The sequence below is a fragment of the Plectropomus leopardus genome, chromosome 17 (assembly GCF_008729295.1).
Source record: "Plectropomus leopardus isolate mb chromosome 17, YSFRI_Pleo_2.0, whole genome shotgun sequence".
NCBI lineage: Eukaryota > Metazoa > Chordata > Actinopteri > Perciformes > Serranidae > Plectropomus > Plectropomus leopardus.
This window is the reverse complement of record NC_056479.1, coordinates 26,216,665-26,241,573: the sequence shown is the minus strand read 5'-3', so window position 1 is coordinate 26,241,573 and position 24,909 is coordinate 26,216,665. Positions and strand designations below refer to the sequence as shown.

At 42.8% G+C, this 24,909-nt stretch overlaps 1 protein-coding gene across 4 annotated transcripts in view; it reads left to right on the top strand.

Moving 5' to 3' along the window:
• Positions 1-22,991, top strand: part of ep300b (E1A binding protein p300 b) — a 41,499-nt gene extending 18,508 nt beyond the window's left edge. Inside the window, exons 16-30 of one of the 4 annotated variants that reach the window (XM_042504908.1) lie at positions 123-318; positions 1,500-1,618; positions 5,608-5,847; positions 6,543-6,631; positions 7,706-7,786; positions 9,319-9,375; positions 9,681-9,758; positions 10,355-10,422; positions 12,339-12,489; positions 14,243-14,503; positions 14,702-14,867; positions 15,638-15,805; positions 16,138-16,299; positions 17,456-17,737; positions 19,470-22,991. In XM_042504908.1, the coding sequence (XP_042360842.1) occupies positions 123-318; positions 1,500-1,618; positions 5,608-5,847; positions 6,543-6,631; positions 7,706-7,786; positions 9,319-9,375; positions 9,681-9,758; positions 10,355-10,422; positions 12,339-12,489; positions 14,243-14,503; positions 14,702-14,867; positions 15,638-15,805; positions 16,138-16,299; positions 17,456-17,737; positions 19,470-22,571 (5,220 nt within the window). In that variant the 3' untranslated portion in view covers positions 22,572-22,991. Of the gene's footprint in view, positions 1-122; positions 319-1,499; positions 1,652-5,607; positions 5,848-6,542; positions 6,632-7,675; positions 7,787-9,318; positions 9,376-9,680; positions 9,759-10,354; positions 10,423-12,338; positions 12,490-14,242; positions 14,504-14,701; positions 14,868-15,637; positions 15,806-16,137; positions 16,300-17,455; positions 17,738-19,469 lie in introns of all 4 variants that reach the window. The other 3 variants (XM_042504907.1, XM_042504906.1, XM_042504905.1) reach the window with 3 other exon arrangements.
• The last annotated feature ends 1,918 nt before the right edge of the window (positions 22,992-24,909 follow it).

The window sequence follows — 24,909 nt, the reverse complement described above, 5'->3', positions numbered from 1 at the left end:
TCTTCCTTTTTGACTAACTGACGCTTTTATCTGAAGGTCCTGAGACAATGACATAAAAAAGGAATTGATTTTTTGAGTTTTAAATCTAAATGCATGTACCGACTCTTGAATTTTCCTGTCAGGTGAAGACGGAGAAGGTGTCAGGAGACGGGTGTAAAGGTGAGCCCATGGATACATCCTCGCTCTCGACGTCATCGTCGACATCAACAGGTGAAGACAAGAAGCCGGAGGTGAAGAAAGAGCCCAAAGAGGAAGAGGAGGGGTCAGGGTCAACAGCCAACAACAGCTCTCCAGCCAGCACTCAGAGCAAGAAGAAAAGTAAGTTTTTACTTTATCGTTGGTTTAACTGCTACTGTTTGCCGCATAGTAATGGGTGGGTAGAGCAGCCAAAAAGTGCTCTCAAGTAAAAGTATTGTTACTAATAAGAATTTTGATAGAAGTAAAAATACAAGTTGTCCATGTAGAGTTCTGATTTGCTGAGCTTTGACACATGAATTTGCGTCCTTGGCTAATAGGGAGACATCTGGACCTTTCATGAGAGCCAGAGTCCAAAAGAGGAAACTAGTGTAGCATATTTACTGTGTTGCAACTTCAACTTTTATTAAACCTTCTCTGTCAGAGTACAAACTGCACCGCAAAAGAGGAATAGTTTGCAGACAGTTATGTGACCAGAAGTCAGAGGTACAAGGAAAACATGTTTTTTTCTTTTTTTTCTCCTTTTTATTGGGCGGGTCGTACACAGCCCGTGATTTAAAAGAAAAGAACACAAATCACTTCACGAATAAAAACATTATCAATACATAATGATACATTTTTCGGAGCGATTTTTGTTTCAATCCTTGTCTCTGAAATATGTTTTTTTGAATGTGATAAAATACAGCCAAGAGCAGGGTTTTTAATGATGGTCATTTACCAGAAACATGGCGATCTCCCTATGTCTTTCTTCCACCGTATTAAGTTTTTTTTAGTGAAATGATGTTGTTTAGATAGCATTTCACAAATTAGCTCCACTCGGTCCATTGCGTAGTCTTTGAAGAAAGTGACAAATAAATAGAAAGTGTGATAAAAGTTCAGCATGTTGCGTTTAATTTAGACACGATAAGCTGGAGGAAATTCTTTGTTTTCCACATGTTCCCCCAATTAACGTATGCTTGCATCATTTATTTTTTTAAATAATGTTTAAAATAGTAATTACGCATGTCCGTCTGTTAAATTAGCACTAATCGTGACTAGTAAAACTATTTTTTCTAACGGGAACCCTGATCGACACTACATCACCAAGCTTCCAGCCCCACCTGTTTCACATAGACGAGCTACTGCTTAGTGTTTACGGTCTGACGGTCTGTGCGGTGCGTCTGATGCTTCATGATTGGGTCAGGGGAGTTTCGCTGCAGACAGGAAAGGCTTCTTTGCGGTGTCTCTTCTTCTACACTTCTTTTACTTTCCGTCTCTAAATCTCCTTCATCCCTCATTTGTTTCTCTCGCTCCGTCTCTTCCAGTCTTTAAGCCGGAGGAGCTGCGTCAGGCTCTGATGCCCACCCTGGAAGCTTTGTACCGGCAGGACCCTGAGTCCCTTCCCTTCCGTCAGCCGGTGGACCCCCAGTTACTGGGAATACCCGTACGTATTCGAACTAGTAACAAAACTAACCTGGTAAGGGACTGCACTGGCTGCCATTTTGCTTCAACTCCTCTAAAACGTAGCTTTTTTGTTTGTTTGTTTTCCTTTTTCATCTTTGAAATTGTTTTGTTGTAGTTGTCATACTTTCTGAATTTATGGTATATATCTGCTTCTAATTTTTTTTAATGTTTTAGTTCAATTTTGCCTTCCATTGCATGTCAGAGGTTAAGAAAATGAGATTCGAAAGTGTGTGTGCATGTGTGTGTGAGAGACAGAGTGTGTGAGTGTGTGAGTGTGTGTGTGTTCTCTTTTTTGAAACTTCTTGTCATTTATAAATCAAAGCAATGACTCTTATGAACATTTTCCTTTACTTTGATGGAACCGTAGTAAAGGGCAAAAAGTAAATGATACATACAAATCAGTTATAAAACAACAAAAATAATTTAGATTTTAATCAGCTGTTTTAAATATATGAATCTAAAAAAAGATCCAATATTTCATGACTCAAGCAGCCATCAGAGTATTATGCTTAATTGAGGAATAGCTGTATATCTTTAACTCAAAATTCAATTATGCTGGGTTCACACTTGATGCAAAAGCACCACAAATCACCCTGACTTTCCACGAAGCACTGCCAGCATCCTTTTGCCACTCATGGCACCAGTTGAGCTGTTCACACAGGACGTACTGCAGTCTCAAACTCCACAGACCGCTTGTGATCTGCAGCAATTGTTTCATGCGTCGTCTATTTTTTTCTGCAAGCCGCAAGCAAATTTCACAATAAAACACACTGATAATCTATTCTGAACTATCTAAAGCAGAAGGCTTCAAAGTTCTTCAGGCCAAAGACCCCTAACCTCTAAGAGAGATGGAGCAGCAACGACTGCACACTTATTGTACAAAACTGAGTTGCACTTAAAATCATGCTTTAAATATTTTGGGGTCCTCACAGCTAGATGCCTCTAAGTCCTGCACACTGCTCCTTTAAAAACTCTGCACTCACTCTGAAGACTTTCTACGGGTCGTGGACCCCTGTTGAAGACCCAGGATATAAAGGATATAATTAGATATGATTCAAATGACCTGATTGAAATAAACAATTGAGTATGCATTCCATGCTCCCACATATTTGTATTTTTTTTCTAAACAGAGAGCGTGAAAGACAAGCAGATACAGACAAGCAAACAGTGACAGAGCTTTACATGTGATTAGAGAAGAGCAGATTTCCTCGCGTGCATGACTGCTGGCAGTTGGCACATCGGGAAGCTTCTGCATCCAGTGTGAATATTGCGCAAGGAGACAATAATGAGTCCAAACAAAGGGCTTAATTTCCAAGCTCTAAAAACTGTTCATGAGCCAATTGCTTTCATTTATCATTTTAATTTGTTTGCCTTTTGACATCAGATTTTAGGTTTTAATTTGAATCATGACTTTTGTAGTTGTCATCACAGTATTTCACTGCTAGCTTTCTAGTTCAGTTCCTCACCAGTAGTAGTGTGTTGTGTTTGGGGGGGACAGTGTCTAGAGGTGGGACAATACCTTTACCCTCGTTGCATCCAAATTATGGGGGAAAAGCGTGCTTGATTCAGACTTAAAAATCATTATTGTGTTGAAATCAGAGTGTCCCTCCCATTGCCTCATGCAAAATGAAGTTTAACTGATGCCATTTTTAGAGCCGTGATGAGCGGGCAGCTGGCTATTGGCTCACCTCTCTTCAGGGACCTCCACATTCAAGTGATGCAACTTTCCACTGTTGCATAATTATATAATGACACCATTATCAGAAACATTAACTTACTCATTTAAAATTCAATATACTCACAAATCAGCTTTGCGATACACATTTGGCTCTGCAGATCGAATTTTAATCTGCATCACTTGTTTGTCCATGTGAGTGGTTCCATTCAGAGACGAGGGTCTGTTTCCTAACTGTTGTTGCCATGGTGACACCGAGATGGACCCTGCTCTTTGAAACTCACACCTCCTTTAAATTTTTTTTTTTTGTGGTTGAATCTCCAAAAAGCCTTTTCCTCGCCCTCTTCTCCGCTCCTTTCTCAAAATGGCGTTTTAATTTCGAGAAGAAGCAAAACAAGGAGAGATGACGGGAAAAGGAAAAACAAATTTGGAGACTCACCCGTCCCCCTTTACATTTGCTTCCCCTCAGCACCGTTGGCTTTAACTCTGCCATCATTTTGCCACTCATGCTGCTGGCGCTGTTAATGCCAACCACTGTGTTGCTAAAAACAGTAAATCTCTGTCTGCCTGTTGCTGTTGCCACTGCTCTGTTCTTCTTGGTTTTGCACCCTGATCGCTTTTTGGGCTGAAATATTCGTTTCAGAGAACCATTTACCCAGCTGTTAAGCAGTGTTTTGGCACTGCGCTGAACAATGAGCTTCTTTTTAAGGCAAAATGATACTTTTTTTTTTTTTTACAAGGGTTGGCTTCAGTTGCATAAGAGTGTTGTAAGGACTTTTTTTTGTTGGCCAACCTGAAAGTTCATCGCCCTGGTTCCCTCGACAAAAAGACAATGGGATTTTTCCATTGGATTTTGGATTGTTGCAGAAAATAAGCTCTGTGGCAAACTAAAATTTATAGTACTTACATGTCTTCTTCAGCTAGATAATCACAAATGAACATTTATATGCAGAGTTCCTAAAAGGCATGAAATTCATTAATGTAAAAATAAGGCCTACATTGATATTAAAATGTCTGAAATCAATCTTGCAGAAGTTTTAAAAATGACAAAAAATTAGAAGAAAATGTTATGAATCTGTTTTCTGACATTGCATCAGAAAATCTGAAAATAATTGGTTATATTTTTTTTTGTTTTTTGTTTTGTTTTTTATGAACATAACATATCAGGACAGTTGAACCAGCAACTATTTTGTCTCTGATTGGGATGCTCACTGTCTGCCAGCTATCAGTCTACTCGTTGATTGACACTGATACAAGGCTATGTGTATTTTATGCACAAAAAAAAAAATTAAACCTCAGTGCAATGGGAATCCCACATGCAGAATAAGAAACACAAAATCTCCAAAACACGACTTTAAGTAATAATTGATGTCGGTTCTTATTTTCTTTTTATTATAGTCATTAAGGTCTTAAATGTTGATTAAAGTGGCATGAGAAAAAGTCTTATATCTAACTATCCTTAAGCTAAAGGAAGACTATTATGATTTTTGAAGCATAAATGGAATTGCCACAGCTTATGTTTGAACCATGGTCGCATGACTTCAACATCAAGGTGAAGACATGCGGCCATGGTTCATCAAAATGACTTGTGTAATGTAGCCACTTGTAAGCAGCTGCCTTTTTTAAGACACGTAAAAGCTTCAGAATTCATTAATGATGTTTTTACTGACATTGTTTATGTTGTTAAACGTGAAAGTCTCTGTGGTTTGGATTAACCACAGACCTTATTTCAAGCATCTAACCAAAAATCCATTTTAAAAAATCCATTGACTTTAAGACGAGGGAACCGTAAGTGCAAAAATGCTAACAAATCTCTGGGTTTTAGGACTCATTCCTGCACCTCTAAAGAGGATGTATGAAATGCAGTCTCATCTGTAGCCAATATTTACATTCTTCGAGCAGCAGAGGACCGGACAGACTTGTGGCGGTCACCTGGTCTCTGTTTGCAGTTCATGTAGTAACTCGATTTTAAATGTGGGGTGCAAAGCAGAGAGCTGGAGGGCAGAAGTTGTCATGTCTCTCTGTTTGCACGCGAACCTTCTTTTCTGCAGCGCTCAACAACATTGTCCCCCTGCACCCTCTTCTCTCCCTACTCTGGTCCCGCCTGGTCGACCGCCACGCCTTCTTCGCACCTTCACCTGACGACGTTGATGACGATGATCACACTCTTCTTCTCCATCTCTCTCACCTTGGTCCCTCGGACGACCAATACCTCCCATTGTCTTGCTGCTCTGTCCTTCTCGACTTAACCTCGATCTGCCACTTAAATCTGGATGGCGCCGCTCCCAAATCAGGACTACTTTGACATCGTGAAGAACCCCATGGATCTGTCGACCATCAAGAGAAAACTGGACACGGGACAGTACCAAGAGCCTTGGCAGTATGTCGAAGATATCTGGCTGATGTTCAACAACGCCTGGCTGTACAACCGCAAGACGTCCCGCGTCTACAAGTACTGCTCCAAGCTGGCGGAGGTGTTCGAGGCGGAGATCGATCCCGTCATGCAGGGCCTGGGATACTGTTGTGGGAGGAAGGTGAGGCAGAATCATCTGCTATTGTTTTCGTAAACTCATGTGTTTGCAGACGAGGAGTAATATCCTTAATGAAACTATTTTGCTTGTCTTTTGTAATTTAGATAATTTAGAGTCAGAATTGGAGTCTAAAAAAATATCCATATTGGCTTTCTAATTAAAAGAGGAGTGATGTGTAACACGACAGCTTCGCTCTCTAGTGGGACACAAAAAATATGCTTTCGAAACATTAACAATTGCATTACATGGCACCATTTGCCAAAGTCAATCTGTTGAATAAGCATTTGTGATCTCTGGTGGTAAATCCCCTTGCATAGCTTGACAAGTTGTTGCTCTTTACCACACTTCGATTGCCAAAATGCTTGCACACACCTACTACGTCATCATTGTGTACAACTGTAAACGGGTCTATGGCTTTGAGTTTAACAGACACTCATGAAAATGGTATCAATCTCCTCGTCTAGAGAGAGTTTCACCAGTCAGAAAATGAAGAGGAGAATTTCCCAAGATGTGGGACTATTTGAACTATGGGTTAGACTTGGTGTGACCACATAAATGAGTCAGGAAAAAGTCATACAAACATGCAGGCGTTTTTTGAGTTTGTGTTTGTGGATCCAAAGACTATGCTTGTGTAAGATTTGTTTCTCAGATAACAAATCCACAAACAACTTGTTCTGTTTATCTCTTTGTTGTTGCAGTTTGAGTTTTCCCCCCAAACTCTTTGCTGCTATGGAAAACAATTATGCACCATCCAACGCGACGCTGCTTACTTTAGCTACCAGAACAGGTAAGGGCTTTCGACTCATTGGAAGTGCACTCAGGCCACAGAAATTTAGACTTTTACAAAGTATTTTAAGTCATTTTGCTGTGAAAGTGCAGCCAACAAGATCAGCTTATTATGTTGTATTCTGCACATGGATTATATTTCCTATATGCAATCAGTGCAATCACAGATGAGTGTTAATTTGGCTTCAAGTGGTTACCCTGGCACCATCTCCCATCTTCACAGATCACCGTTTTAATATTCATTATGTTTTCATTCATAAAGTGGGCTCCTGTCTTCTTCTGCAGTTTTATTTGTCACACCATTGTTCCCACCGACTAAATTTACGTGCACGACACATGACGGCTTGCATTTTCTGATATTTCTGCATAAACAAAAAGGGGAGGGGGGGGCGCCATTTTCACCACCAGAAGAAAGGCTCCCACTTTATGAATGAACCTGAAGGATGATGGGTCTCTGTTGCTTTATTTTTCCTCATCCACCCTCTCATGTTGGGAGACTCGTATCCTCACCCCCTCCTCCTCCACAGCTCCTAGTGGTCTCTCATGTTGCTGTAATGTTGTTGTTGTTTACCACTGGATGTCTGACGCTAATCTTTGCTTTGCCTTGGCTCTCTGTCCTCTGTTGGTTGTTGTTCACATCCTGTCCGTCCCTCCCTCTCTGTCCCCCCTCCATTGTCTTCGTCTGACCTGTAACCGTTTATTTCACCCTTTTTTAATTTTCATTTTGTCCTCCCCCTCCCCCCCTCTCCCTCCCCCCTCTTCCCCTTCTCCCCTTCTCTCCCTCCTTTTTTAACGCTTGTGATGTCTGCATTGGCCTGTTTTGGTGTGACCAATCATCCACTCCAAAAATTTACGCGCAAAATCAAAACACCCGCCCACACAAAAACCCTGCATCACGATTGGCTGCTTCCTCCTGGCGACGACCTACCTTGCCCTCTGCCTCCTCCTGTGTGTCCGCCCCCTGGCCTGTCCTGCCCTGCCCTGATTGGCGGCTGCTTCTTCGTGCCCTCTCTGTGATTGGCTGTGCTGATGACGAACGGTGTAGTTCACCAAAATATGGGCTTCTTGCTGACAGGTACCACTTCTGCGAGAAGTGTTTCAACGAAATCCAGAGCGAGAGCGTTTCCTTGGGGGACGACCCCTCCCAGCCTCAGACGTGAGTACCATCACAGCCCTGCCTACCTCTCACTTGAGCAGAACTCAGATCTTCCTTAAAACTTTTTTAAGTAATGCTTGTCCAGACTGTGCAATTCTGGTTTCAGAAGCATTAAAGATTAGTTGTAACCATTTTTTTTTTATATTTCATCCCCAAAAAAGCTCTTGTTAAAAAAGAGAACATTAACCTTTGACATCTCTCATCATCTGGATCTTTAACATTTGGATCAAATTTTTTTTGTAGTTGCATTCGGATGCCTTTCCTCAGCATTTTTAAACCTCTGAAACCTGAGAAAATTCATTTCATTTCCTTAAAAAAAACACGAGGAAACATAACAAGCAACTTGTCAAGAAATGTCCCTCAAACTGCAAACAAGTTTGTAAAAGGTGAAAAGGAAATGATCTGAAGATAATAAAAAAAATAAACATATTTTTTAGCTTTTTCTTGACATTATTTGTTTTTTTGTTTGTTTGTTTTTGCTTAATAATAATACAAATTTCCTGAAATTTTTTGGTCCATCTCTTAAGTTACTTGTCACCTTTTGAAAAAAAAAAAATCAAGTCAATGGTGGTCATTTTTCACTATTTTGTAACATTTTATAGATTAATTAATAAATTGATGGTAATTAATAAATGGATTAATTTAAAAAATAATCAGATTAACTGATAATGATGTGTCTGGTCTCCCTCCTGTTGAATCTGGTTTTCAGGCCACATGGTCAGGTTGGGCCAATCAGTGACTGAAAACCCAGGGGGCCTTTGCACTTTACACAAACTATGTGATGATGATGATTTTTGGCTTTGATGAGCATAAACCTAATTTGATAATGAAGAGCGCTGATGAGGCATTATCAAAAACAAACCAACCGAGATATCTGCAGCTGATGTGGACGTTTGTGATGAAGTATTATTTTAAAGTGTGATGGCATAAATGGCAACATAGCCTTAGACAGCGTAGACTGCATGCTGTAGTCTGTTAACACGTGTGTGTGTGTGTGTGTGTGTGTGTGTGTGTGTGTGTGTGCTACGTCACATGCTGACGTTCTGATTGGTTGTACTCTATCCAGTTGCATCCAGAGGCATTTTGGTCTACAGCCGCTGATAACGCTCCTTCGAAATAAAAAATGAACTGAGAGCTTCCAGATTAAATTGCATTGTTCAGTTGGTCTGCCGATGCCAGGCTAAGGTTCTGTGGGCTCAAACAATGTTTGAGTGTGTAATGACTGATCCACAGGCAGATCAATGGAGTTTTAAAGGGTTAAAGATTTAGACTTTCTTTGAAATGTATAATATACTTTTTTTAAATTTTGAAACGTCTTTTCTTATTAGGTGGTTTCATGTTTGTTGGATATTGTTTTTTCAGTGTTTCACATCACAGTCTTACAGTAACCATGTTATATATAAAACTGTATATAACAGTTTACATTCCTCATTTAAGGGATAAATAATCAGTATAACACCTTTTCTTTGTGATTAAAGATGTTGTATTAGCATGTTGTGTCTCAGAAGTTAATTGTCTGATATTTTCCACAGGTCCATCAACAAAGACCAGTTCCAGCGAAAGAAGAACGACACACTCGACCCTGAGTTGTAAGTCCCACTCTAAAATAATTAACTCTCATTTATAATTATTTCACACCATCTCTGATGCTGCAAAGTCAATGATTTTATGTACTTAGTTTAAATTGCATCATGATTTATAATATTTTATTATGTGAATAAGTCATTATCATATGTTGATAATAGTCACAAGATACTTTTTTACTATTATTTACTGTTACTTATTTAGCAGCTTTGTAGCTCCTGTAGAGGAGCAAACAGTGTTTCCACACACGCTGCTTTATTAACTTTGGATATTGTGTCTGTCTTTTGTCTCCTGTTCTCTCGCTGCTCAGACTTGTGGAATGTATTGACTGCGGTCGTAAAATGCACCAGATCTGCGTCCTGCATAATGATACCATATGGCCATCGGGGTGAGCCAGCTATCTTACGCACACTCTTAACACACACTCTTAACACACACACTGTTGCGTGACTGGATCTGGAAAATTAATTTGGCATTTTGTGATCCTTGAAAATCTTTAGAATCATCCAAAACATCAATAAAGGTGCTGGAAAAGTACCATGAAGTCCAAACAAACACACAAATTCACATTTTCTTGCTGCTGTAGACGTGCTGTTTTAAGCATATTGTTAAAGATCACGAGGTTCCAACATTTTGAGGTGCAGCGATGAAACGGAGAATATGTCGGAGCCTCGGGACAGAAAATGTCTGCCAGTGTTGCAGCAGCAGATACTCATGCAAACCAAGTCTTGCGGCTTGAGTGTAGAGTGAGAGTCTCTCATTCCTCAGAGTTGGTCTTCCTTCATGTGTGGTCTGTTTGTAATGAAAAGATGTGAGCAATTTGAGAGTCATTAAAGCTGTTTAAAGAAAAGGAAAACTGACATGAAAGGCCGAGTCATCTCTCGATTAAAGACACTTAATCACTGTCATCGCTGCTGATTGTGACAGAACTGAAGGCAACCTGCAAATTTAACCATTTGTTGTTTACTTCCTCCTCAACCACAGCTTTGTGTGCGACAGCTGCCTCAAAAAGGCCAACAAGACCCGGAAAGAGAACAAATACGCAGCCAAAAGTAGGTGGCTCATTTCATGTCTGTGTTTTACGGCCGGGTTTTTTTTTTTTTTGTTTTTTGTTTTTTTTTTATTTGCCTCAATACTGACATTTTAAAACATTAAGGCAGTCACTACCAAACAGTGATTTCCCTGTATCATTGTACCCTTACTTTGATTGTCTATCATTTTACTCCCAAACATTTTTAAGCAGTTTTGGGATCAGAGTCAGTTGTTATTGACTATGTTTACATGCACATTATTATTCCAATTACGACAATATTCTGACTCTGATACTGGTCATGCAAACAGTATTATCTGTTTTTATCTGAATTTCTAAATTAGACCTTATTCTAAAACTGCGGGAGTCCTTAAAAGATTTCGTATCATCACTATTCTTAACTAAGTGACTGATGCGTTTGAAACCACAGACAGACAGTGATATGAACTTATTTAATGTCTTAAGTGTTCCTAAATGTTACTCACCGCTCGTCTGCTTTTATTGTGTTGTCTTCTGTGTTTGGTGGGCGAAAGACGCATCAAGATATAGTCTGTTTTGTTCTGTAGCATTTTTTGATTATAACGTGGGATATGCTGATATTATGTGCCGGTATTATCCAGGTGTAGGAGCCTTCTTTGGACATGTGTGCAGTGCATTCAGTACATGCACTTCTTTAACACAGCCAGCGACACACAGCGTCGTGTCTCTTGACAGTCAGCTCTGTATGTTGTACACAAGCCAACTCGCCAACTGTTTGCAAGGCTCTGTTGGACAAAAGAAAAGCAGACAGAGGCTGTCCAACTTCAGTTGAAAGCTTTGAAAAAAATCCAATTTTGACACAAAATGGCGCAAGGGGCTTCTAGCTGTTCAATTTTTCAATACTTTGACAAAATGTCACAGAATTGACGCCTGTCAAACCGAGCTTTAATCAGACTCTGTGGGCTGAATATTAATGAGAATATTAATGGAATATTTCTTTTAATTAGCCATGTAAACAGCTCAGTAGGTATATTGTCTTTTTGTAAATAATTGCAAAAAAATGAAAATTTTGTGCGCATAAACGTAGTCAGTGTACTATTGACTAAAGCTGATGTGTGATAAATTAACCTTTTGAAACTGGAGCAGATTGGTTGAAAATTGATTTCTTTCAATTAAGAAACAAAAATTACCCAAAATTCTCAAGAAATTAGTGAAAGACAAAGTATAAAGTGCTTAAAAATGTCAGTTTTTTTCCTAATTTTCTAATGATTTTATCTCTCTTTTTAAAATGTATTTTCTGCTCATTTTCTTATCACCTTTGCCTAATTTTTTACAATTAGTGTGACATTATTTGGCAAATCTCTCATTGCGTTTCCAAAGAAATCAAACCCATTTTAACATGTTTCAAAGGTTTAAATGCCTTCGAAAGGCATCTTAATGCAAAATCGATGTTGATCCAGGAATCAAAGGGTTAAATTGAGTATTTCAGCATTTTTTGACATTCACGTAATTACTTTTTTGCCAAGAGTTAGATTAGACTAATACCACCCTCGTGTATGCACGGTAAATATTTGCGCTGTGGAAAGATAATATTTACTGTAATAAATAAATCTTGTTGTCAGTGTGAGTTTGCCAGGCGACTGGCAGAGACTCAGTGAAGTCACTGGCAGCACATAAGTCCTGTAAAACAACAACATGTTTTTACACTTTATTTTCAGTACAGATCAAACATACCAGGTACAATGTGTTAATTATCAAAGGTAATGAGGAAAACGTCTCTGTTTGTTCCATGTAGTCAGACTGGTTCAGTCTCTCAGCTGCTGAAAGCTGTCTGTTTGAAAAACTCCAGAATAAGTTCATGTTGGATATTTGGCCGTAGCTACAAGTGACGTAAGACATCCTCTGTCCTCTCTGTGTTCCACCTTTTTTAGTCTTCATCCTTCGTTTTGTCTTTTCCAGGGCTCCCTCAGACCAAGTTGGGGAACTATTTGGAGACACGAGTGAATGACTACATCAAGCGGCAGAACCTCCCTGATTCTGGCGACGTCACTATCCGTGTAGTCCATGTGTCAGACAAGACGGTCGAGGTCAAGCCGGGCATGAAGTCCAGGTACGAGGTCGAAGTTGAAATGTTGAAATGTGAAACAACGAAGTGCATCACCACTTCATCCTGGTGCCTGGAGGGGGCAGCGGTGCTCGGGGCAGCACTTCTCCAGGACCAGTTTCCAGGCGTCCGTTCCTCTACGGCAATGCATAAACAAAATGTGCAAGATTGCGAGGTTGCTAGGCAACAGCTGGTTGACCATGGTGCTCAGTATAGCAGGTAACAGGCAAGTCTGTGACAAGTAACTGAATTCAGTTTGTTTTCTGAAGTGTGGGAAATATTGTGAAGTCTGGTGGAGCTTCAGTGCACACTGGGAAAAGTTTTATTTCAGAGGAAACAAACTGATTCAGTACAAAAGGCCACTGTTTAATTTTAGAACAACCATCACTTCAGTACAGTAAAGTTTCTGTGCCGTCTTGTAAATATAGTCTTCGTGCCAATTTATCATCCATTTAGGAAACTTCACCAGCTGGCGTTTGAAAGCACATCCCACACTAAATTATCAAATCCATTCTGCGCTGTGGTTTTGTCCTGAGTCCTGGCAGATATTCAGTTAACCTGTTTGTGCCTGCAGTTTAAATTTTTCATTTCCTTTAGTGTAAGTGTTGTCTGGGCTTGTCAAAGGACAAATCTGAAGCATCTTTATAAAGTCTACAAGGAGCCCATTGCTGGATGGAGAATTGAGTAGCAAACTGTTTGACCATCACAGTCACCTGGTAGAGCGGGCGTGCCTCATGTACAGCGTATGTGTCCTCGCCACAGCAGCCACGTGCGGCTCTTTGCCGCCCCCTTTCTGTAGCTGTCCTATCATAATAAAGGCAAAAAAACAAAAAACCTTTAGATCGATTTGTGGACCGAGTGATCAGAGCTGATCAGAATAGACTGATGGATTAGAGAAGCAGCTGAGGAGGGGGAAGGAAGGGGCCGATCACGCTGAGACGCATGGCGCCGGTCCCAGTCGCTCCAAAAACACCTTGAAAGTGCATCAGGAAAAACAGCTGGCATCGCCTGTGGAGCAGAGCTGCACGTGGCCAAAAGTGACATTGATGAGCAGTGCGACAGCGCACCATGAGCAGAAGAGTTGAAAATATTTTAACCTTTACGTGTGCCCAAAAACTGCCAGAAAAAGTGTTGCACAACAGCAAGAGAGGAGCGCCCAGCAGGGGCACTCTACCATAGGGAAAAAAATGGTTTCACTGGCGCCACGTCTCGTGTGATCACCTCCTAAAAGCAAATTTCTTTTGCTGGTTAGACCCAACACTGGATGAACCGGGTGTGCAGTTCCCATTGGAACGCAGCTGTTTTCATCTTAAGTAGACTGGAAAACAATAGACAACACAAACTATATGAATGAACGTTTGCATTTTAACTGCACTTGGCGTTTTGCTGCTCTGTCTGTGCCCAGAGTACGCTCTGCCACGAGAGAGACAGAGGGAGAGAAATGCAGCTCTAAAAATTCTAAATTTGACAGCAAATGTTCATAATGTGCGCCTCAAATAAATTAATGTGTGGGAAACTTAATTTAAAAATTCCTGTCACTGGTTACGATTGGGCATCTCACCTGTTATCCACGCCTTTTCAATTCGAAATAGCTTTTTATGACCGATGCATTAAAGACATTGAACTGTGAACCGTTGAAATCCATATCTGCACACCTCTCCATGTTGTGATATGTCTGACAGTTCAAAAAGTGAAGGCAGCAGCAAAGAGTTGTAGATGTTTTGCTTCATCCCGGCTGTTTTTTGTTTTTCTCCTTCAGGTTTGTTGACAGCGGAGAGATGTCCGAGTCTTTCCCGTACAGGATGAAAGCCCTGTTTGCATTCGAAGACATCGACGGAGCGGATGTGTGTTTTTTCGGCATGCATGTTCAAGAGTACGGCTCGGACTGCCCGCCGCCCAATCAGAGACGAGTATACATCTCTTACCTGGACAGCGTGCACTTCTTTCAACCTCGAATCCTCAGAACTGCGGTCTACCACGAGATCCTGATCGGCTACCTGGAATACGTCAGGAGGCTGGGGTAAGAGAAAAGTTTGGACCGTCTCAAACATAAAACCTGCAAGAAACCAGTCATGATATTTCTCTAAATAAAGTGTGTTGATGATGCTTTGTGTTTATGAGCTGCCTCAGACTGCCTCAGTGCATTAAAAAGAGCAGGCAAATGGAATAAAAGGAAATCAACTTACTTCTTTTCTAATGAGTATAACATCTGTGTCAGGTACACAACGGGTCATATCTGGGCCTGTCCACCCAGTGAGGGGGACGATTACATCTTCCATTGTCACCCTGCGGACCAGAAGATCCCCAAACCAAAGCGGCTGCAGGAGTGGTACAAGAAGATGCTGGACAAGGCCGTCGCTGAGCGCATCGTCCACGATTACAAGGTGAGACATGTTTTCAGATTAGTTATTGTAACAGCCGTGTGATTTAATGCATTGATCACTGCAGATTATGATCCTGCTCCAAGAAACTGACTCATCCATGAACTCTGATTTTGAATGGCATGTTTCCTAAAATGGTGAAAAAGAACATTGATAATAATGATAATAATCTTTATTTATATAGCACTTTTCAGGGTTAAACACAAAGTTCTTTCCAAAATTAAAAGATTCACAGAAATAAAACAAAATATCCCTTTTGTGCCCGCCCCCCCCCTCCCCCACGTAGAATACCAATAAAAGAAGAAACTCTTGAATACAGGTGAAAGTGCAAACAATATGGGAGTGCACAAAATAGTCACATGGAGCCCCCCATTATGACATGCCAAATTAACCACATTAAGAACAGTAGAGCACAATTATTAATTAACACTACGTACATGAACAGGTGGGGTTGCAAGTACAAAAATACAATTTCATAAAGACAATTCAGCTCGTATAAGCTCATGTAAACAACTAAAATTAAGAATAAAAGAGACCACATGTATAAGCAGCTAAAATGCTAATAAAGTAGATGATCTTGTATAAAATGGGTAGAATGCCAATAAAAGAAGAAACTCTTGAATTCAGGTGAAAGTGCAAACAATATGGAAGTGCACAAAATAGTCACATGGGGAAACTAAAACAACATATATAATATGAAATATAACACCATCAAATAATGATATAAAGGGAAGCATTACAAGTATTTGAACACTTGTGTCTTTGTCCCTCAGGACATCTTCAAGCAGGCCACAGAGGACCGGCTGACCAGCGCCAAGGAGCTGCCGTACTTTGAGGGCGACTTCTGGCCCAACGTGCTGGAGGAGAGCATCAAGGAGCTGGAGCAGGAGGAGGAGGAGAGGAAGAGGGAGGAGAACAGCACCTCCAACGAGAGCACAGATGTGAGTAGAACAAAGAGTCCACAAGTAATCGTCACTCTAATGCTCTTTTTTTCCCACCACAATATACTTTTTAAACAAAAGTAGTCACTACTTTTTAAATGTAGCTTTGCAGATGTGTTTTTAGTGATCTGTGGAACTGTTGTGTGATTTTATGTGAGTCTCAGGAGTGTGACTGCTCTTTTTTTCATGTTTTTTTCATGTTGTTTGAGCCCCTGACCGAAGGCAGTTTTCTGTCCGTATATGATAGACAATAAAGTTTTTTTAATCTTTCGCCATCGAATATCGATGTTTGTCATGCCAGTGTAATAAAACTGCCGTTAAAACATTTTCAGGTCACAAAAGGAGACAGCAAGAATGCCAAAAAGAAGAACAATAAAAAGACGAGTAAGAACAAGAGTAGCATGAGCCGAGCCAATAAGAAGAAACCAGGGATGCCCAATGTGTCCAACGACCTCTCCCAGAAACTCTACGCCACCATGGAGAAACATAAGGAGGTATGCAAGTCCAATTTGATTAGCTGCTTTCTCTTTTATTAGATTAAATGGTGTAATTATAAGAACATCACGCTGACTCTGCTCTGAATACAGATCACTGAAACTCTGAGATTTACCGGTCCCTGCCGCACCTCCATAGCTGCTGTTTTATGGAGATAGATTTGTCTTAATATGATTTGTGTGAACAAACTGACTGATTCTATGTGTATATGTGTACTCTGTAAATATAAAAACCTTCAGAAAATACAAAAATAAAACATATTTTGCAAATATAAAAAAGATCTGCAAATTCCAGAAATAAAAGTAATTAAATACATTGAAAAAACAATAAGAAGTACATGTGAATATCTTAATATAACATTTACAATTTTCAAACAGACATTTGTAAATCTTTTATTTTTGAATCCAAAAGGCACGTGTGAATCAAAATTCTGTGATAAGTTCATATTGACAGAAAATTAGTCTCAACTGTGTGTGCAAAGCATCTTTATTTGTATGGCACATTTAAACTACCAGGGCAATTCAAAGTGCTTTAAAGGGTTCTGATTTACAATAAAAGAGTACAGAAAACAGATATAAAAGGTAACGTTAATTATTAGAGGATTTTCAATTTAATTACAAAATCACCATTAAAAATAGCAAAAGTGCAGATAAGAGTTGCCAAGATATATTTAATACAACAAAAAAAGGAAAAAAGTTGTGTATAAGAGTACAATCTGCAAGTGTACAACTGAAAACTGCAGGGCAGCTTTTACCTACAAACACCAGGGGGCGTCAACATTCAGCGTCAACAAAGATGTGATATCGGATAAAAGTTAGAGAGAAATAAAAAGGTACAAGGTAGATTTATTTGTCATTTTTCTTAAATGTGGTTTAAGAAGAAATGAAATTTAAGTTAACCCTAAATCCTGCTACATCTTTTTGTCGTCAAAGGAGGAGTTGAGGAGTCTCGTAGTCTGGTGGTTCGGCAGCGGATCGTTCTGTATCTTAACAATAATGAAGATTAAGATACTTATAAAAAAAATAAACAAAAATGAAGAAAAACAAACCAAAAACACTAAGTAAAACGTGGATTGCTTGGGTTTGAGTTTTGCAGGATGGGTTTGATTTCTGATCTGAATAAAATCAGCTGATCGTCTCCACTCTTCATTCCCAGGTTTTCTTTGTTATCCGCCTCATCGCTGGTCCCACCGCCAACTCGCTGCCCCCCATCACTGACCCGGACCCCCTGATGGCCTGTGACCTGATGGACGGCCGCGACGCCTTCCTGACTCTGGCCAGGGACAAGCACCTGGAGTTCAGCTCTCTCAGGAGGTCCAAGTGGAGCTCCATGTGTATGTTGGTGGAGCTGCACAACCAGAGCCAGGACCGCTTCGTCTACACCTGCAACGAGTGCAAACACCACGTGGAGACCCGGTTCCACTGCACCGTCTGCGAGGTGAGGGTCGAGACTCAGATCCTGATTTTCTACCTTTGAATTTGACTGGAAATCAAAGTGACCCTGTGGATACTTTAGTTAAAAGTTAAAAAGTTGTCAAAACTAAAACATGAGGCCCCTTTTTCAAGATAAACAGTGTTTTTCCTCTTGAGATTATTTGTTTTTAAAACACGATTCAGCCAATCACATTTATAATTATTATCAGACAAATTTGTGGCCATAAAATAGTCATTTGATCTTTATTCAGATTGTTGTTTTCCTTGGCTAACAGATGGCATTTATGAGACATGCCTAAATCAGTGTTTTATACTTTGTTTTTATTTGATTTATAAATTGTGTATTCAGCTAAATTTACAACAACAATCATGGAAAGCAAGTCACATGACTTAATTTGATTTGACTTTATTGTCAGAAATAATTCTGAAATTCATCTCACGTCCCAGGATGTCAACTGTTTCACATTATACAAAAATACAAACAAAACACTCAACCAAACATCAGAATTACACAATAAATGCTAAAAATCATAACAGTCAATTCTAAAAGTGGATGCAGTACAGCATGTTACTCAGAACGTATTACATTTGGTGCTTAACTCAGGATAGTGGTTTGACCCGATTTGACCAAGGCTACATTCATGCTAATGCATGTTTGTTTTAACTCAACCATTTCTAAATTTACTCCTAGTATCCACACTATGCTGTTGTGAAAACCCTAAAACGTAGACCTTTAAAAGCATTGCTGACCCCGTTTTATTTTGGAAACTGCGGGATTGCATTTTAGTTTTGACAGACAGAAACAGATAAAACTTTGATACAGTTACCCACGTTTAATCTGTTTGAATCTTATATGTTTCAAAAACGTCACATTGGGCAAGGAAAATCATTTTTTATTATGGATCCTTGAAAAGTCGTGGAAAAGTTTGGAAATATTGTCCATGAAAATGTGTGGGGAGCCTGTAACAGCTGCACCTCTCCGTCAGCAGCAGCAGTCAATTCCACCGTGTAACTTGAGACGTGTGAATGAAGTGAGAGTTGTGAGACGAAACCGATATCTGCACATGAATGCAGATCAATAAATTTAAAAATTAGAATCGCATTTTAGTCAATTTGTTCTGCCTCTTTTGCTCTCCACACGAACTGTTTGCTTGCAGGCAACCAAAACCTACTCAAACATGTTTTGTCAAAAGTACTTGGGACAACAGACGGAAATCAGAACACTTTTTCTCCCAAAATATTGTCCCATTGCTTACAGATTCTGCATTCATAAGCAGGGATTTGTATATAGAAATGACATAATGCCAAAATATTGAAAAAGGATTCGTCGGTGTGGGCGTGTCGCTGTAGGGAGCAGGTGGGAAGGTGACAGATGAAGCAGTTTTGAAGCTTTGTAAAAGCCAAGAAAGCACGTGATTTGAGAAAGGACTGCATAAACTGAATTAAATGTACAATGTGCATTGATGTTACACTGACATCATTAGGACGCCAAGAAGCTCACCTGGTAGAGCGGACGCCCCAATTACAAAAGGCTGTGTCCATGTCGCAGCAGCTACAGGCTCAATTCCAACCTGCGCCCTTTGCTGCATGTCATCCTCTCCGTCTCCCGCTGTCATGCTGTAGCTGTCCTATCCAAGAAAGTCAAGAAAGCTGAAAAAATATTTGTGGAAAAAAATGTTAAGTAAGTTTAAGTACTTAAATTAACATTTATTTTTATTTTTTCGTTCGTTTTCCAGGACTACGACTTGTGCATCACCTGCTACAACACTAAAGGTCACGAGCACAAGATGGATAAGCTGGGGCTCGGACTGGACGACGACAGCAACAACCAGGCGGCAGCAGCCACCCAGAGCCCCGGAGACTCCCGCCGTCTCAGCATACAACGCTGCATCCAGTCGTTGGTCCACGCGTGTCAGTGCCGAAACGCCAACTGCTCCCTGCCGTCCTGCCAGAAGATGAAGCGCGTTGTTCAGCACACAAAAGGCTGCAAGCGCAAGACAAACGGCGGCTGTCCGATCTGCAAGCAGCTCATCGCTCTGTGCTGCTACCACGCCAAACACTGTCAGGAGAACAAGTGTCCCGTCCCGTTCTGTCTGAACATCAAGCAGAAGCTCCGGCAGCAGCAGCTGCAGCACCGACTCCAGCAGGCCCAGATGTTGAGGAGGAGGATGGCCAGCATGCAGCGGGTGGGGCAGGCAGCCGGGGGGCCGCCGGGGGGACCCGTCGTAGGACTTCCTTCACCGGGGAACAATGGTACCACAGCTCCCAGTACCCCAACGTCTGGTGGAACCCAACCTCCAACACCTCAGACCCCGACTCAGACCATGCCTCCAGCCACGCAGCAGGGAATGGGCCCCGGACCCGGAGTCCAGCAGCAGCCGTCAGGGGGGATCCCCCCGCAGAGTGGCGTGCCTCCTCAACATCAGCTCCACCACCAGTTCCAGCCGATGGCGGGTGGAGGAGGCGGGGCCGGGGGGATGATGAGCTCTCCCCAACATCAGCAGCAGATGCTTCCTCAGGTCCAGCAGCAGCAGCAGAGCGGAGCAGCGACTCAGCCGCTCCAACAGCACCCCAACAACCTCCCTCCGTACGCCAGCAGACCTCCGGGCTCCTCCCCAGTCCACCAGTCGCAGGGCAAACCGGTCCTCGGCTCCGCAACGCCTCCCCAGCAGCAGCCTGGTGGCTCTGTCATGGCTGGAAGCGTCGGGGGTCAACAGCCTCCGAGCCAGCCTCAGGGCCCGCCGCCTCTCCCACAGCAACAACAGCAGCCTCCGTCCGGCCCTCCACCCGCCGCTGTCGAAATCGCTATGAAGATCCAGCAGGTGGCAGACGCTCAGAGGAAGATGGCGCTGCAGAGACAAGCAGCTCAGGTGGCTGCCGGCCTGATGCCTCCTCACCCGCACCACCAGCAGGGGCAGGGGCAGCAGATGGGCATGGGACACCCAGGCGGTGTTGGTGGGATGGTTGGCGCCCAGGGGATGCCGCCGCAGACCCCAGCAGCAGTGGCAGCTGCTCGGGGACACATGGATCCACAACAAGGTGCTCCGCCAGGGATGATGGTCGGCGCCGGAGGGCCGATGCAGCAGCCCCCTCCGCAGGGTAACCAGCTGCCCCCTCAGGTGCAGCTGCAGCAGCAGAGGATGGGCGCGCCGCATCAGAACCCTCCACAGCCGCAGCAGCAGTGGGCGGGACAGGGGATGCCGCCTCAGCAGAGGCAGGCAATGATGAACCAAATGGGCCATCCCGCCATGATGGCGGCTCAGCAACAACAACAGCAACAGCAGGAGCAACAAGCTCAGGGCCACGCCGCTTTGATGAGTATGGCGCAGCAGCAAGGCGCTGGTGGCGGGATCCCAGGGGGAGCTGTCCCCGGAGCTGCTGGTGTTGCTGGTGGAAACATCCCTCAGGCGGCCCTTCAGGAACTGTTACGGACTCTCCGCTCGCCGAGCTCGCCACTTCAGCAACAGCAAGTCCTCAACATCCTGCGGTCGAACCCGCAGCTCATGGCTGCTTTTATCAAGCAGAGGGCCTCGAAATACAAGGGGGTCCAGGGGGGCCCAGGGGGTCTCCCTGGAGGTCCTGGTCCCACGGGGGGTCCCGTTGGGAATGTGATGGCAGGAGGGGGCCCACAGGTGAACATGAATGCTGCAGGTGGCGGCCAGCCAGGGATGCACATGGGGGGTCAGGGAGGGACGAACGTCAACATGGCGGCGATGGCTCAGCTGCAGCAACAGCAGCTGCAGCAGCAGCCGAGGCCGATGCTCAGCAGTTTACAGCAGCAGCAGGTGGCGGCGCTCCAGCAGCAGCAGCAACAGCAGCAAGCAGGCGGCAGAGCGATGCAGGGCCAGGGGCCACAGATGGGGAACCTCAACAATCCCCAGTTCAGAGAGATGCTGATGAGGCGACACCTGCAGCAGCAGCAGCAGCAGCAGCAGCAGCAGCAGCAGCAACAGATGGGAGTGAATCACGGTCAGTTCCAGCAGCCGCAGCCTCCGCAGGGGCAGGGCTACATGGGACAGCCGGGGATGCAGCCTCCTGCTGTGGGACAGGGGCCCCCTGGAGGTCCGCCGCTCGGCCCTCAGCAGCCTGGCGGTCCTCCAGGCCAGCAGGGACAGGGTTACCCGGGGTCAGTGTCCCAGCAGCAGGCTACAGCTGCACTCCAGCAGAGGCTCCAGCACCAGCACCACCTTCAGATGCAGCAGCAGAACGCCATGGCCGGTCTCCCAGGGGGGGACACGGGACCAGGTGGAGGGGGCCCTCAGCAGCCGCCTCAGGGCCCTCAGCCCACTCAAAGCGGCCCCCCGCCCTCATCGTCTCAGGCTCTGCTCCAGCAGGCGCTCCACCAGAGGCTGCTCCAGCAGCAGCAGCACCTGGGCCCCGGGGGGTCCCCAGCCCAGCACAGCAATCCCATGAGCCCCCAGCAGCCGCAGCAGATGGCGCAGTCCCCGCATCCGCACCAACACCTGCAGGGCCAGGCGCTGTCCACGTCGCTAGCCAACCAGGTGCGATCCCCTCAGCCTTCACCCAGACCTCAGTCCCAGCCGCCGCACTCCAGCCCGTCTCCGCGCATGCAGCCGCAGCCCTCGCCACATCACATCTCCCCACAGATGCAGACGGGCTCCCCACACCTGAACCAGCACCACCCGGGAATGGTGGTCCCCCCGCAGCAACAGCCAGCGACCCAGCAGCAGCAACAGAACTCTATGGAGCAGTTTGGGTCGGATCAGAGCGCCATGCTCTCGCAGCTGAGCGGCATGGCGGGTCTACACGGGCCGGGGGCCAACGGTCAGGACCCGCTGGGCCAGAACATGAATCACAACCCTTTAGACATCATGTAGGAATTCTACGTAACGTGTCAAGCTGAGCTGAAAACGCTCCGTGATTCTTCGCACAAACTGCACTCACCCAGGACAGTGTTATTGTTATTACTTAGCCTTTCTTTTTTATACTATTATTAAATGTTATTTAAAATGTTTTCAATAAAGATGCATTGAACTGAACTTCCTATGGGAGATGAACAATAAATCAAGCAGTCGTTAAATAAATTAGAATAAATGAATTGTAAGTTATTGCTGTTAATATATTTTTTTGCCAATTGTGGACAAAGAGGGGGACGGTTTCTCTAGCGCCGCCTCTCACCTCCACCTCTTGCTGAGAAAGGTGATATTTTCGGGGGGTAAATAGGAGTACTTGCCTTTTTTAAGAAATGTTTTTAAGATTTTAAAAGTGGTCGAGAATTAAAGAGGATTTAATGCAAAGAACTTTTTTATCGGTTTCCCCATCATTCAGTCTTTCTGTTTTGCAGAGTGATGTGGATTATTATTAATGTAAATCCAAACATGATGCATATCTTCATTTTTTTAATGTTTGGGTTTGCTTTATTTATTTTCTTTCAGGGCGGGCGGGTTGGGGGTGTTACGTACCCTGAGACTGCTACAATTCGTATAGAAATATATTTTTGTTATTGACTGTTATGACGGGGGTTAGTGGATGTTTCATTTCTTTAGTTGGTGGGAATAATTAAATGTCAGTGTTTTATTGCAGTGGTTGAGGCTCTGCTGTGAGATGTTGAACGGACATAATGTGTCGTCCCGGCCGGCTTCTGTATCGGGTCGCGCTGGAAGGGACTCTCTTCCCTCGCAAACATGCAAGCCCTCTCCCTCGAATGTGTGTGCACTCCTTCCTTTAAAAGACACTTAATTTGGAGCAGTGGAGGCTTGGGGAGGGGGGGTGCATACCTGTGTGCCTGAAACATTTTGAGTACATGGGCTGGGATGTGAAAATTTCGGGTGGGGTGGGCTCCTTTTAGTGTTTTTAGGATTCCGCTGTTTGACGTAAACAGAGGATTTTGATCCAAATGAACTGTGTTGCACAGAAATGAGGTGAAAGGAGGAAATGGGAGCAGTCGGTCTCCGTCTCTTTCTGCCTCGTCCCCTTTGCTGCTCCCCTCGGACTTTTAATCCCCTCCCCCTCCTCCTCCTCCTCCTCCTCTTCTTCCTCTTCTTCCTCTGGGGGAAGTTGCTCCCCCTCCCCTCAAACTCCATCCTCTTTATCTTTCTGCTAAGAACTTTGGGAGTTTAATTTAATATTTTTTACTGTACAAAGGAAACACAAACTGTGGACTCAAATACTGTTTTTTATAATAAAATGAAAATTACCAACAGTGATGTGTCCTGCATGTGACTATTATTTTTTTAGAATTAGACAAGTTTCCTCAGGATCCTCAAAATCATAAAAACCTGTAAATGCTTTAAAATAAAAAGTATAAAAAAATAAATGAATTTATTTAAAAAATTAAAAAGTACTTGAAAAAGTCATGAAAAGTAAAAGTATAATATTTTTTTTAAAAACATAAAAAAAATTGTAGTATTCTAAGTCACTAAAAAAAAACAACAAAAAACGTTATAGTATGGGGTTAAAACATTTTTATGAATGTAACGTTATTAAAAAAAATCATGACATCAGTTTTTCCACAAAAACTTTTCTCAGAATTAAAAAAATAATAACTTTGCTAATCTCCAGTGAATGCATTATGCTGTCTTACATTTCAGTTTGCTTTTTTTATTATTTTTTTATTTTTTGCTGCAGCCGTAATTAAATTTTATATGGAGCATTAGTTATGAGCAGAATGATCCCATAAAGCAGAACCTGTAAGTTACTAACTGCTAAATAAAACCATGATTCATTTTAAAGTCCCCTTTGAATTGAATCCACTTTACACTCTAGGGCCTTCGCTTTTTACAAACTAAGACGTATTTTTGTTTATTTACTCATTCTGAGATTGTCATGATTCAAAAAGGAAATTAAATTTGGAAGTTAAATTTTGGGAGAAAAAAACCCAAAACACTGTTTACAGCATATTGTGTTTGGATCCAGACGCATGTCATCACAGCTGGTTTATGTTCCAAAGTCAAAAGAGGACAAGCAGTAAAAGTACATGCCATTACTAACTGATATGCTCACTGATCTTGTGATTTTACAGGATAACGTGTAATTTCCTTTTTTCCAGTTCAACCACAATTCCGAAATTCCATAAAAGTACAGTGGAGAATGAACTTCATGTCCTCTAAATGATGTTTCTCGTTAGTGAGCCCCCTCCCACATCTACTGCTGCACTCCAGACATACTGAGCCAATGATTCAGACAGCATCCACTTTCACTTGATGGCGTCACTTT